At 44.5% G+C, this 17,187-nt stretch overlaps 3 protein-coding genes across 3 annotated transcripts; 1 reads left to right on the forward strand and 2 right to left on the reverse strand.

The window, feature by feature from the left end:
- The first annotated feature begins 486 nt into the window (after nt 1–486).
- On the forward strand, nt 487–1,386 carry LOC121864434 (cuticle protein CP575-like). The gene is made up of 2 exons (XM_042363457.1): nt 487–587; nt 943–1,386. The coding sequence occupies exons 1-2, from the start codon at nt 576–578 to the stop codon at nt 1,201–1,203; spliced, it is 273 nt and encodes a 90-aa protein (XP_042219391.1). The 5' UTR covers nt 487–575; the 3' UTR covers nt 1,204–1,386.
- A 1,803-nt stretch (nt 1,387–3,189) lies between these two features.
- On the reverse strand, nt 3,190–3,943 carry LOC121864435. Its single transcript, XM_042363458.1, has 2 exons — nt 3,907–3,943; nt 3,190–3,679 (listed from the first exon to the last, which is right to left on the reverse strand). Exons 1-2 carry the CDS (start codon nt 3,916–3,918, stop codon nt 3,308–3,310), a joined length of 384 nt encoding a protein of 127 aa, XP_042219392.1. The 5' UTR covers nt 3,919–3,943; the 3' UTR covers nt 3,190–3,307.
- A 954-nt stretch (nt 3,944–4,897) lies between these two features.
- Nucleotides 4,898–5,763, reverse strand: LOC121864436 (glutamic acid-rich protein-like). Its single transcript, XM_042363459.1, has 2 exons — nt 5,668–5,763; nt 4,898–5,357 (listed from the first exon to the last, which is right to left on the reverse strand). The coding sequence occupies exons 1-2, from the start codon at nt 5,677–5,679 to the stop codon at nt 4,995–4,997; spliced, it is 375 nt and encodes a 124-aa protein (XP_042219393.1). The 5' UTR covers nt 5,680–5,763; the 3' UTR covers nt 4,898–4,994.
- Between the last annotated feature and the right edge of the window lie 11,424 nt (nt 5,764–17,187).

The raw sequence follows: 17,187 nt of genomic DNA on the forward strand, positions 1-17,187 counted from the left end.
ATTTTCTGTATGTAAATTTGTCCTCAATGTCTCTCCTATTTTAGTGTGAATTATATGTTATTAATAAATATTTTATCTTGAGGGTTACTTGAATAATTCGTTTAAAATTTTCTCAAGTTTATCTTTCTCTCTTCAAGTGATTATGTAGGCGTGTTTACGCGCTTGTACACACACACGCACACACAGACACACACACACACACACAGACACACACACACACACACAGACACACACACACACACACACACACACACACTGGCCCAAGCCAAACATAACTATATTGACAATTTTATTCAGCAGCGAAAGAACACCTCAGACCGACCAACCTCTCGCGTGCGGCTGAACAAAAATATGAACTCAAGCAAGGTACAATAATTACGGTAGACGATAACCTAACCTACCCACACCCAGTGATTCATACGGGACAGTTAGGTCGCGTGACTGGCCTGACTTGTGAGCGGGACAGACTGCTGCAGGTGATGTTATTGAGGGCCATCAAGGACGAGCTCCGGGTGTATATATATCGTGGCCGAGGCAGACAGAGGCACCAGCTGCTATCCTGAAGGCACACAGTCATGAAGATTCTGGTGAGTACTGAGCTCCTCTCTACACATTGGCTACAGGTCTCTGGTGAACTCTACATTACTCTAAATAAGAATGGAGTTTACCTTAGAACTGTCGTCTACGGATCCTTAGGTGTTGTGTTGTGTTGTGTTGTGTTGTGTTGTGTTGTGTTGTGTTGTTTTGAGAGTTTATGTTTATGACTTCAGAGGAGGAGAGTGTCGTCCACCTGAACATTTATGATACCTTCTTCAACTCTTTGACACTTATGGTAAAATTAAGTTGTGTCGTTACTTACCTGTGTCCACTGTATATTTCAGTTTAACACTTCATGACTCCTGAACAGAGGGGAAGACATGACTATATTTATTGTTGTTACAGATGATGGTCGTGTTGGGGTTGGTGGCCATGGCTGCCGCCCTTCCTGCTGATATCATCAACTACGAGCTGGACAACCAGGAACACGAGCAGGAGGGCGTCGCAGGCACGGCCGTCGAGGGCGAGTACTCGTGGGTAGCGCCCGACGGTAATGAGTACAAAGTAAAGTACATTGCTGACAGGTTTGGATACCGCGTCATCGAGGACAACGTCGTGCCCAGAACTCGTTCCCTCGACATCACGGACGCAAGTGAGGAAGAATAAACGACAAGTACCTCCGCGACGAGCACCTCCACGACCGGCGCCCTGAAGCCACTGTAACAAGCAAACAGAACATCACAACCCTTGTACACGTCTGTCCATTGTCTGTAACAGCTACAGTACGTGATCATTAATTACCACTTATCTGTAACATCAGTAGATGGGAATAAATTTGTTTTCACTTTATCATATTTCTTTTCATTTTCTTTGTCTTTGAGGAAGATGGTTGAGAGCATGAGGACACTGCGAGGAAATATATTTAACTCCTCATAAGTATTCTATGACTTCTTATAGACAAGTGAAGGTGTGTGAGGTGTGGGGCCAGGGAGGCGAGGGTGTGTGAGGTGAGGGGCCAGGGAGGCGAGGGTGTGTGAGGTGTGGGGCCAGGGGCCGAAGGTGTGTGGTGAGGGCCAGGAGGCGAGGGTATGTGAGGTGAGGGGCCAGGGAGGCGGGTGTGTGAGGTGGGGCCAGGAGGCAGGGTGTGTGAGGTGAGGGGCCAGGGAGGCGGGTGTGTGAGGTGAGGGGCCAGGAGGCGGGTGTGTGAGGTGAGGGGCCAGGCAGGCGGGTGTGTGAGGTGAGGGGTCAGGGAGGCGAGGTGTGAGGTGTGGAGCCATGAGACGAGGGTGTGTGAGGTGTGGGGCCAGGGGAGGCGGGGTGTGTGAGGTGAGGGGCCAGGAAACAGGGTGTGTGAGGTGTGGAGCCAGGGAGGCGAGGGTGTGTGAGGTGAGGGGCCAGTGAGGCGAGGGTGTGTGAGGTGAGGGGCCAGGGAGCCGAGGGTGGAAGGCAGAGGAACGCTGCTTGATGGTCAACAAAACACCTAGTTTACCTTGGCTACCCCTCTCACACACCTGCCCCCACATCTGCCCCCCCTTACACACCTGCTCACCATCTCAAGACTTTGATACAAAAGACAGCCAAGATATTATTAAGAAATCTGACCAGTTTTGTCGTCCATGAGAATTTCTTGATCACCTCCAATTATTAATACCGATTTAGTAACGTTACAGCAAAGTTAATCTTGAATTCATCTCGTCCACTGAGCGCGAGTTAGAGAGAGAAACTGTTAACTGGCTGACTATCTCTCTGTTAACAAGCCATCGAGAAGTTCTGTTATTCATCTCAAGATTTCATTGCTTACTAACATCTTGACCTTTTTGGTGATATTATTAAGAACATCATGTAGTTGTTGGTTATTTTACAACATCAACGTTAACTTTATGTTTCTTCAAGAGACAGAACAGCTAAGAAGATGAAAAGCCTCCATCTCTGAGGTCATGAGTCTACCTCGAGGATGATCTGGTGTGTGGTAGAGAGAGACTCCTGCTGAGATCCACCGACTCATACCACGGTGTAAACATAAACATAGGTTGATGGTGATGTTGTAATGTGTTAAGGAACGAATGATGTTTAGGTTCCGTCACTAGACTAAATCATATACTTGAACACTTTCGCCGCTACAACACCTGAAAGCCACAGAACTCTGAACACTGATTATTGAACAATTGAACTCCAGGTCAGGTTGCCAGGTGACCAGATTCACTCCTAATAGTTTCAGTTGTTCTCTTAAAAGTACCAGAATTTTTTCAAAAAGTTCCCTGAGAAGGCTTGATGTATTTTTCTCAGTCTCTCCTCTAAGTAGCAACACTGAGGAAGAAACTTAGAGACTACTGAGGTTAAAAGAGTCAGTCAGCACCAAGTTAGTCATGTAAGTCGATCATTATTGTACGTCTCTGTGTGTATACTTACTTATTATATAACGTGTAATGATGTTTATATAAAGGCTAATTACCAGCTTGACATTACAAAAAAAAAATATAATAAATAAAAAAAAAAATAAATCAAAGACAACAAAAACCCAGACTGGTGGACGAGGCTGTCAGCTGTTGATGCCTCACAACCTGTGGTTAAACGTGTGGCATCACTTATGTCAGATTGCTGGAAGCTGAACAAACCTCTATAAGTCTACAGCTTTGTACTGAAACTAAAGTGTGGCACAGATATTCTTTATTTCGAAAATGAATTACAGAGAGAAGGTAATGCAGGGAACAACACAACTCCCTGAGGTGAAGAAACAACGGAAGACAGGAGACATTTTACATAGTCTTGTCTATTTGTCTTCCTCGTCTTTCTTCATGTCCTCAGCTGCACGAATGTCAATCATCTCTTCTTCCTCCATATCAGAGTCTCGAATCACTGGCTCCTCATCCTCTTCTTCTTCTTCTATCTTGGGAGCTGGATCGGCGACCTCCAGGGCGCGGAACTGAGGCACGACGTTGTCCTCGACGACGCGGTATCCGAAGTGGTCGGCGACGTACTTGATCTTGTACTCGTTACCGTCGGGCGCTACCCACGAGTACTCGCCCTCGACGGCCGTGCCTGGTACGCCCTCCTGCTCGTGCTCCAGGTGGTCCTCCTCGATGTCGATGATGTCAGACGGACGGGCGGCGGCCATGGCCACCACGCCCAACACAATCATCATCTGCAACAACAATATTCAAAGTCACAAAAACCAGGAGTAATTGTACAACTGGTTCTCTATGTGTCACCCATCAACCAGTATCTATTTTCTTCACCCTTCCCCTGCTGCCAAAAGTTTACAAATACAGACAAACACATTGAATGTTAGAGTCCCTCATCGCTTATTTATAACTATAAAGACCTCAGACCAGGACCAGATGTTGTGTGGAGGGTCAGGTCAGCACTCACCAGGACCTTCATGTTGGTGCGGGTGCAGGACAGTAGGTAATGCCTCCTTCTGTCCCGGCCACTTTATATACCCGGCTATGACCTTCAGTTTTGGGCTGTGTGATTCCGGTTTAGATTTTTTTGTTTTTTGTGAAGATTTAATTACCGGTTTCTATCTTATCGTTTTATTTTAGGGAGTTTAGACCATTGATGATTCCTTATGATGACAATATACAGACGAGAGCACACCTGACCGTTTCTGGTCTTATGGAATACAGAGAGGAGTGACACCTGTAACCATACAGTGTCGTCTTCCTACATAAAGTGAAATTTATCTGATATAAAGTTGTTTCTTTATTTTGATCTTCCGCTGTAACGACGAGTTCTTCCCTCCCTATATGAACTTCTTAACAAATAGATATTTATTCAGTAAAATCGTCAAACAAATTCACTTTGATTCAGTACGTAGTGTTTATAGGTGCAGGTATGTATGGTATACACACCGTGCAGACATACAATCAAAAGTAAACAATAAGCTAGTTCAACCAAAGGACAACCACACACACACACTCACACACACACACACACACACACACACACACACTAGTTAATCAATATAAATGATATTTCAGTAAAATTTGGCTCAAACTTTGCTGTAGACAAACAAATAATATAGAACAAATTAAATTAAAATATCTTAAATGAAAATATAATAATGAAAATAGCTAAGATAAATCGTTACCTGCATCATCCTTATACTTCAAACACGGGATCAAATTAATATTGTATTTGAATTATTATATATAGTCAAAACGTGAGTGACGTCCTATCCTACACAACACTGACTACTTAAAAGGAAAGATTTATACTGTGTAACTTGACCTCTTCAGTGTGGTTCTTACAGCGTCAACAAAAACAGTGTAGGTAAATAGTTCGCGCCTTGTGGGACATTGTCACTTTGTTTATTTAATATTTGATAGGTGTTGTGGTAAGATTTATGGACACACAATAATGGGTTAGAAAAATATACTTTATTTTGGCAAGTTACCAGACAGTGGTGCATTGTTGACGTTAAGTTTCCGTCATTACTTTCTGAATTATTTGTATATCTAGTTGTCTTCTTCCTCCTCCTCCTCCTCTTCAGATGAATCAACTTCAGGCTTCTCTTCATCCTCGTCTTCAGCTGTCCGGGTTATCGGCTCTTCTTCCTCGTCGTCCTCGGCAGTATCATCGGCGACCTCCAGGGCGCGGAACTGAGGCACGACGTTGTCCTCGACGACGCGGTATCCTAAGTGGTCGGCGACGTACTTGATCTTGTACTCGTTACCGTCGGGCGCTACCCACGAGTACTCGCCCTCGACGGCCGTGCCTGGGACGCCCTCCTGCTCGTGCTCCATGTGGTCCTCCTCGATGTCGATGATGTCAGACGGACGGGCGGCAGCCATGGCCACCACGCCCAACACAATCATCATCTGTAACAACAACAAGTTAACACACAAAGGCTTCTCTTGTTTAGTCAAGACATGTTCAACAGAGAACCAGACGTGTGTTAGTGAACTATAGGATTGTTCTTTTGTTTAGAGTGAACAATTGGGAAGAGAGAACAAGTGATGCACAGAGTGAAGGTAGAACATTGTTCACTTGCTTATTTAGTTAAATTATAAAGCTGTAATACAGAACTACAAATAAACACATTGATATTTATACATAATTTCTCCTTTTGCTTAGAGAGATAAGGTGACAAGCCAGACCTCATGTGTAGGGAGGAGGACCAGTACTCACCAGGACCTTCATGTTGGTGTGGGTGCAGGACAGTAGCTGATGCCTCCGTCTGTCCACGCCAGTATATATACTCGGCGATGACCTTCTGCTATGGACAGTCGGTAGCACTATTCTTCCTAGGTTTTTGTGGCGCCATAAGTTGTCGGAATCTAAGTTTGGGTAATATCATATTTGAAATTTATTCGTTGTTCATTGACAAATCTCCTGGGCCGTGCTGAGGGTGTTCACGTGCTGAGGGTGTTCACGTACTCAGAATGTTCACGTACTCATAGTGTTCAAGAGACGGTAAACACTTTTCGATATAAGACTGTTGTGTTGATGATGTTTTTGAGGCAGTGTTCAGCGACTCTATCTATCTCTCTCTCTCTCTCTCTCTCTCTCTCTCTCTCTCTCTCTCTCTCTCTCTCTCTCTCTCTCTCTGTCTAACCCCTCCTCTCTCACACTGTCTACCCCCCCTCTCTCTCACACTGCTCTCTCTCACACTGTCTACCCCCCTCTCTCTCCCTCACAGACATATAGTCAAAGTATCGTTTTCCATCACGGGAGTTCCCCTGTTGTGACATGACCTTGTGTTAGTATGGGCGGCTGTAGGGCTAGGCTCGGGGTCGTCCTCCCTGGCTCCGCGTCCTCTTACACACGGAGAGGCACTAAGGAACCTCGCAATAGTAACCAGAGTAAGAACACTAGATAAATATTCCACAGTTTTGCCACATCTCACAAAACGCATCAGCCACTGTACCAGGTGTAAGTGCAAGCGACTGTACATAAATAGTTACATGGAGATATAACAATACAAGTGGTGTCTTACCTGGGCCATTAAAGCCCCCCTACCCCCCCTCCCCTCCCCCACCTAAAACTCGAAAAACTACTCAACCTGTCTACTTAAGGTCGAATTCCATTGTAAATCAGACTCGTTCTTGGTTTTGTTGTTTGTATTGTAACTTAAGTGGTGCAGATAACATTGGTCTAGCTGCTCTATTTAAATGAGGGAATTACCATACAGGTGTTGGAGGATCCAGACTCAGATGAACATATAGGGAAGTTTAGCCTTGACGGGAAGTTTAACACAGAAGAAGTTTTATGAGTACCTGTGTTTTGTTTATGTAATGATACCTGAAACTTCTCTCACAAACTTTCTCAGGGTTAATAATGGTATCTCAATCACCTCCCTTCCTCCTTCTGCGACGCCTTCAGCTTTGCCATGAAGTCGATTTTATGGGATACAATTACCACATAGAAGACATTGGATCCTAACGTCTAAGAGTAGAAGGATTTTATATATTGATGTTTTTACTTTTTTTTTACGAAGGTGTTATCAGTGGCCGCAGGAGGTGTTGTGTCGCCATGGAGCAGATGACCTTGAGGTGGCTGATGGTGGGGTGGGGTGGGGTGGGGGGGGGGCATCACCTGGTCTTGACGTGTGACGGTTCATCTACATTCTAGTGAACGAGGAACCACACCCACCTACCCGGGGGATCCCCCACTCATACCCATCATCCGTCACGTCCTACCCTGTCATGCCATATCCTGTCATGTCATACCCTGTCATGCCATATCCTGTCACGTCATACCCTGTCGTGCCATACCCTACCATGTCCTTCCTTACCCTACCAGGACCTACCCTGCCTTACCCAACCCTGCCATGTTCTACCTTACCATGTCCTACCCGGCTATGTATTACCCTGTTTTGCCCTATACCTTATCATGCTCTACGACCCTGTTACGTGCTATCCTTATCACGTTCTATCCTGCCTTGCCCTACGAGTACCCTGCCGTATAGGGGAGGTGGTGGCGTCGTGTAGAACTGTAGTTGAATAATGGTGAAGACAGAAGATAAGATAATATAGTGATAACGAGTGAACAGAGTGAGTACCTATTGAGAGTGAGAGCGAGTGACGTCCATGCGAGTACCGAGTGAGAGGGCGAGTGACAGATGGGGGTGTTTGGGACAGGTACTGGGTGAGAGTGAAAGTGAGAGACAATATTTAAGAAGAGTTCAAACTGAGAGTAAGAGTGAGATAGGACACATTTCTAGGTAACACTTAACTTTATATACAAGAGATGAGTTAAACCAAGGTTGAGAAATACGTTAAATATGTGTTACTGATCCGTTGTTTACCTGTTACTGGAACTTTTGCTACGAGGAAGATCTAACCATTAGGAATGATGGATGACGCATTACGTTAACGGAGAAAGACGGTAGTGTATGACTCAACTTGTCACACCTTACAAGATACAACGTCGAGGTAAAGCGTCACGATATCATTTGACATTTTAGTAACTGGATCATACTGTGGTAAATCCCATCCTCCAGGGGTTCCCATAAGCTCACACGGCTTAACAAAAAACATACAAGTTGACCAATTATTACAGAGAAGTGTGATCTACATTCAGACATGAGTCAAGGAAGGCCATCCCAAACACGAGGGTGACCAAGACAAAAACAAAGATCATAGTTAATACTTGAGAGAACATACAAGATTAATGGTGAGTTGTCCAAGGGCGTGGGAATGGGTCAGTGAGTATGGTTAATGCAGCGCTCAGGTGTTCCGCTCAATAACCAGGTCGGTGATTGAGTTATACCTGGTGTGATGGACCGTCGTAGAGGTAAGAACAACAACAGAACAAACAATAACAGTATTTGATGTTCCTGCCATTCCTCAATAACATGTTTATGGAAGCTACTGCAGACGGACGTTCATACCGTAAGAGAGATCGCCAGCACGAGCAATCAGTAGAGGCAGACGCTACACCAGAGAGACGCCTCGTACGCCTTTAGTCTGCAGCGGCGATAAGTTCTGATATAGGAGTGTGTGTGTGTGTGTGTCCACCAGTCCTTCCTGGTGGGATTAAACGACGTCTTTCCCGCAGATGTTGTAAGACCAGGAAGGTCTCAAGTCTCTTTACCACCACCACCACCACCACCACCACCACCTCGTCAACATGTCTAGCCCAACAGGTGTCGTGTGTCAGGACCAGCGACATTCAGGGATCGCCTCAGGGGCTCTCAGTTGACACGACTTTGTACAAGGAACCAACGTCAACTCTGAACCTCTGAGCTGAACCCTGACAGCCGAGGGAACCAAGAGCTGACACGATACTGGTTGGAGGGAGAGTGTGTGTTCGGCCGAAGTTGATGAGGTGTGGTACTTGTGAACCCCTGAGGTGGTCCATACAAAGACTATTACTACTACTACTACTACTGCTACTACTACTACTACTGCTACTACTACTATTACTACTACTATTACTACTACTACTACTATTTGTAATGGCCTTCAGCCTCCCCCAATAGCCATTCCTTCGCCACCATTTTATTACCTTAATATTAAATATCCTAATACATAAGTAGCTATCCTAGCTGTGTTGAGTTAGTTAAGCCGCAGATCTATGTGGCATTCAGTGACTGTTGCCTCATAGTCAATATCTGCAACTGTTGTCGGCTTTGGGGCCGATGCTCTCGTTCCCCTGAGGCAGAGCAAAGCCGACCGAAGGAGAGCGAAGGACAGTCGACATCTCATCCAGGCTGTAACATAACTTCTGGGATGCTGCTTCTGTTCGGAGATCACCTCTGCGAGTCTGGCGTAAAAGCATCTTGCACTTGGTCCCATCCCACAAGAGGTTGTGAACACTAGAGGAGTGAAGCTGCCTTGATCAACGTTCTGAATTCTCTCCCCGTATGCCCTTATCTTGCCGTTTTCGTTCCTCCTGTGTGCAGCATCGAGAGCTAAGTTACAGTAACATGCGGCCATGGGATAAAAAATTATGATGTCGAAGAAGGCTCGCTGTCCCCGCGTCCAGAATCCTCGAGCACTGACGTCAACTTGGGCTTCGTTGGATGTGCTACTACTACTACTACTACTAATAATAATAATAATGATAATATAATAATAATAGTAATAATAATAATAATAATAATAATAATAATAATAATAAAAAGAGGAAAAGAATAAAAATTGAAATACATACTCTCTCTCTCTCTCTCTCTCTCTCTCTCTCTCTCTCTCTCTCTCTCTCTCTCTCTCTCTCAGACACACGCACGACAGGACTCCTATGACATATACCTGACCAAAATCACATTAGTTACAGTAAGACATAAATTATAATACCAGATATCAATCACAAATTAATCTAATAATTGGGAGTATTTTTTTCTCCCCCCCCACCCCCTCCCCCCCTTTACCACCAACACCTGAAGCCCTTGAAGACTAAATGACTTTGTTTAGATTATCAAGGACTGAACATTATCACCAAGAGGAACCCTGCCAGCACCCAGGTTAATTTATGCACCATTATATAAACACGGTGGTGGTGGTGGTGGTAGTAGTAGTGGTGGTGGTGGTGGTAGTAGTAGTAGTAGTGGTGGTGGTGGTGGTAGTGGTGGTGGTGGTGGTGGTAGTAGTTGTAGTGGTGGTGGTGGTGGGTAGTAGTGGTGGTGGTGGTAGTAGTAGTGGTGGTGGTGGTAGTAGTAGTAGTGGTGGTGGTGGTAGTAGTAGTAGTAGTGGTGGTAGTAGTGGTGGTGGTGGTGGTGGCTATAGCAGTTTTACAGTGGCAACAAGTACAACGGTAAACAAGCAACTTAAGCAACAGTAACAAGTAACAACTATCATCACTATCTAGCCTGTTTCTTAGCAACGAATAAGTCGAGTTAATTTCAGGACTGGCAAGAGATGAGGAGCTACGGTGAGTTGGGACACTGATACCAGGGATGACTACTATAAATCTGGGGGCTGTTTCTATTTCCAGGATAAAAATGAAGACAGATTGGCTTGCCTTTTATTACCCTTTCCCTACCCCCTACTTCCTCTACCCCTACCTTCCTAGTCCCTTCCCTTACTTCCTACCCTCCCCTCCCTACCCCCAACCCAATACATACCTACCCCTACCCCCGCCCCCTACCCCTCCCCACCACTTCCCCATTATTCTGACACATTTGTTTCTCCTCAGTGATTAATAAAATTCTCTCACCTGACGCTGGGAGAGATAGATGATTTAGGGGCGGAGGGGGAGACACCAAGGAGAGACATGGCTTGATGAGATCGTTACAATTGTCTAATGGCCTTGTTGGAGAGACAGAAGAGACAGTATTATATTGGAGATATTTTTAAATGTTTCTCTTGTGACCCCATAACGCATGAGATATTTTAGAGAGATACATTTATAGTGAAGAGATCAGTGTCTCTCACCTAATCAAAGAAGGCAATGATCTCCTGATGGTGTGAGACATCAATGAGACATATTTAAATTGATGATCTCCTTAAATGTCTCATCTGATCTCAAAAGTTATGAGACCTGAGAGACAACTTTCTAATGAAGAGTTCTGTAAATGTCTCTCACTTGATCACTAAACAAATGACTCCTTAACGGTGAAACATAACAGAGAGAAACACACACACACACACACACATACACACACACACACACACTCACACACACACACACACACACACACACGCACACAGTTGGGTTAATCAGATCACCAAATATATGAGACATCAATGTGTCATATGTCTCACCTCACACAGAGACATTTAACATTAACTAAGACATATTTAGCATCTCGTGACTTCGTCCCTCAACTTAGAACTATCAAATGTCTACTTTATCTATCAGCTCAAGTGGCAGTAACTCTACCTGTCAGGCCTCGGTCGTTGTTTTTCCCAGACAAGTGGCTGATGTTAACAAAGAAGGAGGTTTTACTGGTCCTCGTCCTGGGAAAAAAATTAATGTTCGTCAAACTGTAAACAAAAGGGACATTGGTTCACATCCAAGAAAAATATTATGCAGATAGTACAGTAAATCATAGATAAAGAGGACATTGGTTCACATCCAAGAAAAAACAATATGAAAAACATCTGAAGAAATATTAACGAATATATCAGAAGTAAATTAAGTTCACATTATGTTGGTTCGTCTGTAAAGCTGTGAAGCCTAATATATAACCCCTCATCAATCCTTTTCTTCCCAAACCAAATTATTTCTGAAAGTTTCCCTCTTGGTTACCAGACAGAAGGGTAAAGTCAATGAACCTTTCTGCTAATTCATTTCATTAGGAGTCCAGATATATTTGCCATGTACGTCAAATTTGAAATCCAATCAGTATACAGGGAACAACACTTTGCCACATCTCGACCACCTCACCTCAGTATACAACACAGTGTTTACGTATTCAACACAACACCTATAACACGGCACTAAGATTCGGGTGCTCGGTGCATTGACTTTGAGAACCTTTGCTTTACTATTTGCTTGGCTCATATAATGTGTACAGTAGCTTGGGGCTGTGAGAAGTCCTGCGGCGCCTCCCACTGATGTTGATGATAGTGTAGGTGATATAGTGTTGGTGATAGTGTAGGTGATGTAGTGTTGGTGATAGTGTAGGGTGATATAGTGTAGATGATAGTAAAGTCAGGACAATAAGCGTTGAAGTTCCACTCACAAAAAAAAAAACCACTGGCAAAATCTTCATCTCTAACTAAAAATAATAATAATAATAACTATAACAATACTAACAATAACAGCAACAACAAATACAACAACAACAACAAAATAACAACAATAACAGCTGTCACCTATAACCTTACAGCCTTCCCTCCAACACAATAAAATTTACTAACCAACTCCTGAACTGACCAACGAGTACACATTATCATTTAGAGCACCACACCTCATAACCAAGCATCCAGCTCATCGAGATATAATCCTCCTGGCTTTGAATAAAAACTTAACCTAATGACCATTATATTCCGTAGTTCAGGGAATTGGAGAGAGTTGCTGGGTGACAGGTACCGCAGTCTTGACTTACTCTCGAGGAGGTGAACGTGAGGGAGTTAACGTGAGGGAGTGACGTGAGGGAGTGACGTGAGGGGGTGAACGTGAGGGAGTGAACGTGAGGGAGTGAACGTGAGGGAGTGAACGTGAGGGAGTGATCCAAGTCATTATGTTATGTTTATCATCATCATCATCATCATCATCATCATCATCATTATCATCATCACAGCCACTAATAAATAACTAAGAAAATGGTCCCCAGTTTTAGGTCAGGCAGGAGGGGAGGGAGTAAGGGAGGAGGGGGGAGAGAGAGGGGGGTGAGGGAGGGGGAAGTAAACGAGAGAGTAGGGGAGAGAGGGAGAGGAAATTGGGGGAGGGAGGGGGAGGGGATAGAGGGACGGGGAGAGGGAAGAAATGGGAGAGAGAGGGATAAAGAGAGAGAGAGAGAGAGAGGGAAAAAGAGAGAGAGAGGGATAAAGAGAGAGAGAGAGAGAGAGAGGGAAAAAGACCTTGTCGGGGCGTGGTCAGCCTCAGGCCAAGACCCTCAGTTAAAACCACTAAAAAAAAGTGACCAACCCGCTGCCCCTGATACAGAAAACGGGAAGCGATACGTAGATAACTTATTAGGGGTAATTGATGTAAATTATATTAATATGTTTTTATAAGTTAATTAGTGAGTTAATTTAGTCGGTTATTAAGTAGGAATCTTAGTAATGTATATAGTTATGATAGATGGCGTGGTGGGTGGTTTATTGAATGAATGTTTATATGTTATTTGAGATATAGAGTCATTTATATAGTGGTTATTTATGTTATTATATATATATATTGAAAAATTTATATAGGGATTATTTCTTTTAATTCATGTATACCTAAATTTAAGTTATATAAATTGTTAATGTATAAGAGTAGTGATGATTTATTGCGAATTATAATGTTTATTAATCTAATGTTAAAGGAGTGATGTTAGTGTTTATTTTTAACATATTTTACAAGAGGTAATTTTTATATTATTAAATTTATCTTCTATCTGTTAATTCGACTAACCTAACCTAACCTAACCTAACCTAACCTAACCTCCCTGACTCACCTGGGCTAGTTTTTAGGGTCGTCCCTGATGTTACAATAGTGTTGACCTCGACGGCGGACTGACCAATGAGAGACGAGGAGTGTTGCGTCAAACCTCCTTGTGACGTCACGGGGTTGTGTTGCTCAGGGAGGGGCTGAGAGGACAGTGTTGCTAGTGTGTTGTTCTCTCTACTGGTGGTAGTGGTGGTGGTGGTGGTGGTGGTTGGGGTGGTGGTGATGGTGGTGGTGATGGTGGTGGTAGTGGTGGTGGTAGTGGTGGGTGGATGGTAGTGGGTGGTGGTGATGGTGGTGGTGGTGGGATGGTGGTGGTGGTGGTGGTGGTGGTGATGTGTGATGGTGGTGGTGGTGGTGGTGGTGGTGGTGGAAGGGGTGGTGATGGTCTGACAGCTTGGGGAACGAAAGGTTTGTTTTAATAATAGTAGTAATAATAATGGTGATACTAGCACTACTAATGATAATAAAATAATCATTATTATTATTATTATTATTATTATTATTATTATTATTATTATTATTATTATTATCGCAAAATTATATCCCAGTTCGTATTTTTTTAGGACAAAGAATGAAAAAGAGAACCACCGACAGACAAACAAGGAGAGAGAGAGAGAGAGAGAGAGAGAGACTTGCTTTAATTGCTGAATGTGTTTTTATGTCGGGAGGTTCAGGTGTGTGTGTGTGTGTGTGTGTGTGTGTGTAATTATTAGTTGACAACTGCATACAAACTTCACTGCTTGAACGCGCATTGGTGTCTGTACAAGAAGTCACGGTGGGTCAGGGTGGGTGAAGGTGGGTGAGAGTGGGCCAGGGTGGGTCAGGGTGAACCGCAATAGGTCAGGGTAAACCAGGATGGGTCAGGGTGAACCAGGGTGGATCAGGGGGGATTACAGTGGGTCAGGGTGAACCAGGGTGGGTCAGGGTGGATTAGAGTGGGTCAGGGAGAGTTAGGTTGGATCAGGGTGGGTCAGGAGTTGCTAGGGAGGGTGAGGGTGGGTTAGAGGAGGTCAGGGTAGAATAGGGAGAGTCAGGGTGGGTCAAGCACTGTTAGGGAGGGTCAAGGCGGGTAAGGTCAATCAGGGAGGGTCAGGATGGGTCAAGGTCTGTTAGGTAAGGTCAAGGAGGGTCAGGGTGATATTAGGATGGGCAGGGGTGGCCATGGAGGGCGGAGGCGGGCTAGAGAAAGTAAGAATGTAGTAACTGCTTCCCCCGCCTCAACTAACTCTACCTCAGTCCCCCCTATATGGTCATAACTCTACCCTGACCTAGAGACTCTCACCTCCTCCCTCCCTCTCTCCCTCTCTTCTATCCCTCCTTCCTTTTTCCCTCCTTCTCCTCTTCCTCCATTCCTCCTTCTCTCCTGTGTTTTCATCAATTCCTTCCTTCCTCCCTCGTTTATTTCCTTCATTCTTCCCTCACTTTTTTCCCTCCATCCACTCCTTCCGTTCCTTTCCCCTCCTCCACCACTCCTACCTCCCTCCTACACTTAATAAAAGGAACAGGACAGCGGAGTAGGAGTACCAACCCCAGTACCTGTAGGACCGACACCTGTAGGACCAACACCTGTAGGAACAACACCTGTAGGACTAACAACAGGAGTGAGGCAACAGGAGGGAGGTGGAAGGTCAGGTGGTGAGGGACCGAGTGTCTGGTTATGTAGCAACAGTAGGTAGCTCCACCACCACAACCACCACCACCACTACCACCACTACCACCACCTCACCACTACCACTCACTACCACCACCACCACTACCACTACTACCACCACCACCTCACTCACACCACCACCACCACCACCACTACCACCACCACCACTACCACCACCACTCACCACTACTACCACTACCACCACTACCACTACTACCACCACCACCACTACCACACCACCACCACTACCACCACTACCACCACCACCACCACCACCACCACTCTACCACCACCACCACCACCACTACCACCACCACCACTCACCACTACTACCACCACCACTACCACTACTACCACCACCACCACCACCACCACCACCACCACCACCACCACCACCACCACCACCACCCACCACCACCACACCACCACCACCACTACTACCTCACCACCACCACTACCACTACTACCTCCACCCCACCACCCCACTCTCACCACTACTACCACCACCACCACCACCACCACCACCACTCACCACACCACCACTACCACTACTCACCACCACCACCACCACCACTACCACCACCACTACCACCACCACCACCACCACCTCACCACTACTACCACCACCACTACCACTACTACCACCACCCTCTACCACCACCACCACTACCACTACTTTCACCACCACCACCACCACCACCACCACCACCATCACTCACCACCACTACCACCACTACTACCACCACCACCACTACTCACCACCACCACCACCACCACCACCACTACCACCACCCTCACCACCACTACCACTACTATCACCACCACTACCACTACTATCACCACCACTACCACTACTACCACCACCACTACCACTACCACCACCACCACTACCACCACCGGGTTTAGTTAGAAATAAGCTAGGTTATGCATGGTTAGGTTAGGTTAGATATTATTCAGGTGATCCTATCTTACCTGTATCCTAATTAACTTACCTGTGTTCAGAAATGTCTCAAATATTAAATTCTTCCTTTAGGTAAAATAATAAATAACAACATCTTGAGACTTAAAATCAATTAACATCTCAAAGGTAAAAAGTCTTAACTCTACACAACACGTAAATAAACTCAGTCTTATAATTTTTTTTCATATCAGTGTTACATTATTGACCTGGTGAGTAATGTACAGAAATAAGCTCTATGTAATTTATATAATCTTAAAACAATTTATTCCTTATTTTCTCATAATATAAATCCATTCACTTAACCAATACAAATTTACACACAGGTAAAACACATTCAACTAAATTCCTAAATAAATCTTTCTCTAATATACCGGTTCAATATCCCTCCCCTAAATCATAATATTACTTGTATATTTTCTTAAGAACTTCTAAATCTTTAAACCCAACTTATAAATATTTGAATATGAAAACCAAACACAGGGAGAGAAAAAAACCAAATATTACGCAAGAGTGAGTCAAGAGTGAGTCAATATTTCCACCATTTGTGTATCGGGTAAAGGTAAAATATCTTTCTCTGTCAGGTTAGGTCAAATGCAGGTGAGAAGAGCAATACATTGTCTTTATCATCGATATTACCGATAACATGAGAGAAATATCAGAATAATACCCCTAGTTATTCTTATCATTATTATCATTGTTTATCATTATTACAGATAGACAGACAGACAGATAGACAGACAGATAGACAGACAGACAGACAGATAGACAGACAGACAGACAGATAGACAGACAGACAGATAGACAGACAGACAGATAGACAGACAGACAGACAGATAGACAGACAGATAGATAGACAGGCAGATAGACAGACAGACAGACAGATAGACAGACAGACAGACAGATAGACAGACAGACAGATAGACAGACAGACAGATAGACAGACAGACAGACAGATAGACAGACAGATAGATAGACAGGCAGATAGACAGACAGACAGACAGATAGACAGACAGACAGACAGACAGTATCCCAGGAAACAAAACTTATCAAGACA

This window comes from Homarus americanus, unplaced genomic scaffold (assembly GCF_018991925.1).
Source record: "Homarus americanus isolate GMGI-L3 unplaced genomic scaffold, GMGI_Hamer_2.0 scaffold29020, whole genome shotgun sequence".
NCBI lineage: Eukaryota > Metazoa > Arthropoda > Malacostraca > Decapoda > Nephropidae > Homarus > Homarus americanus.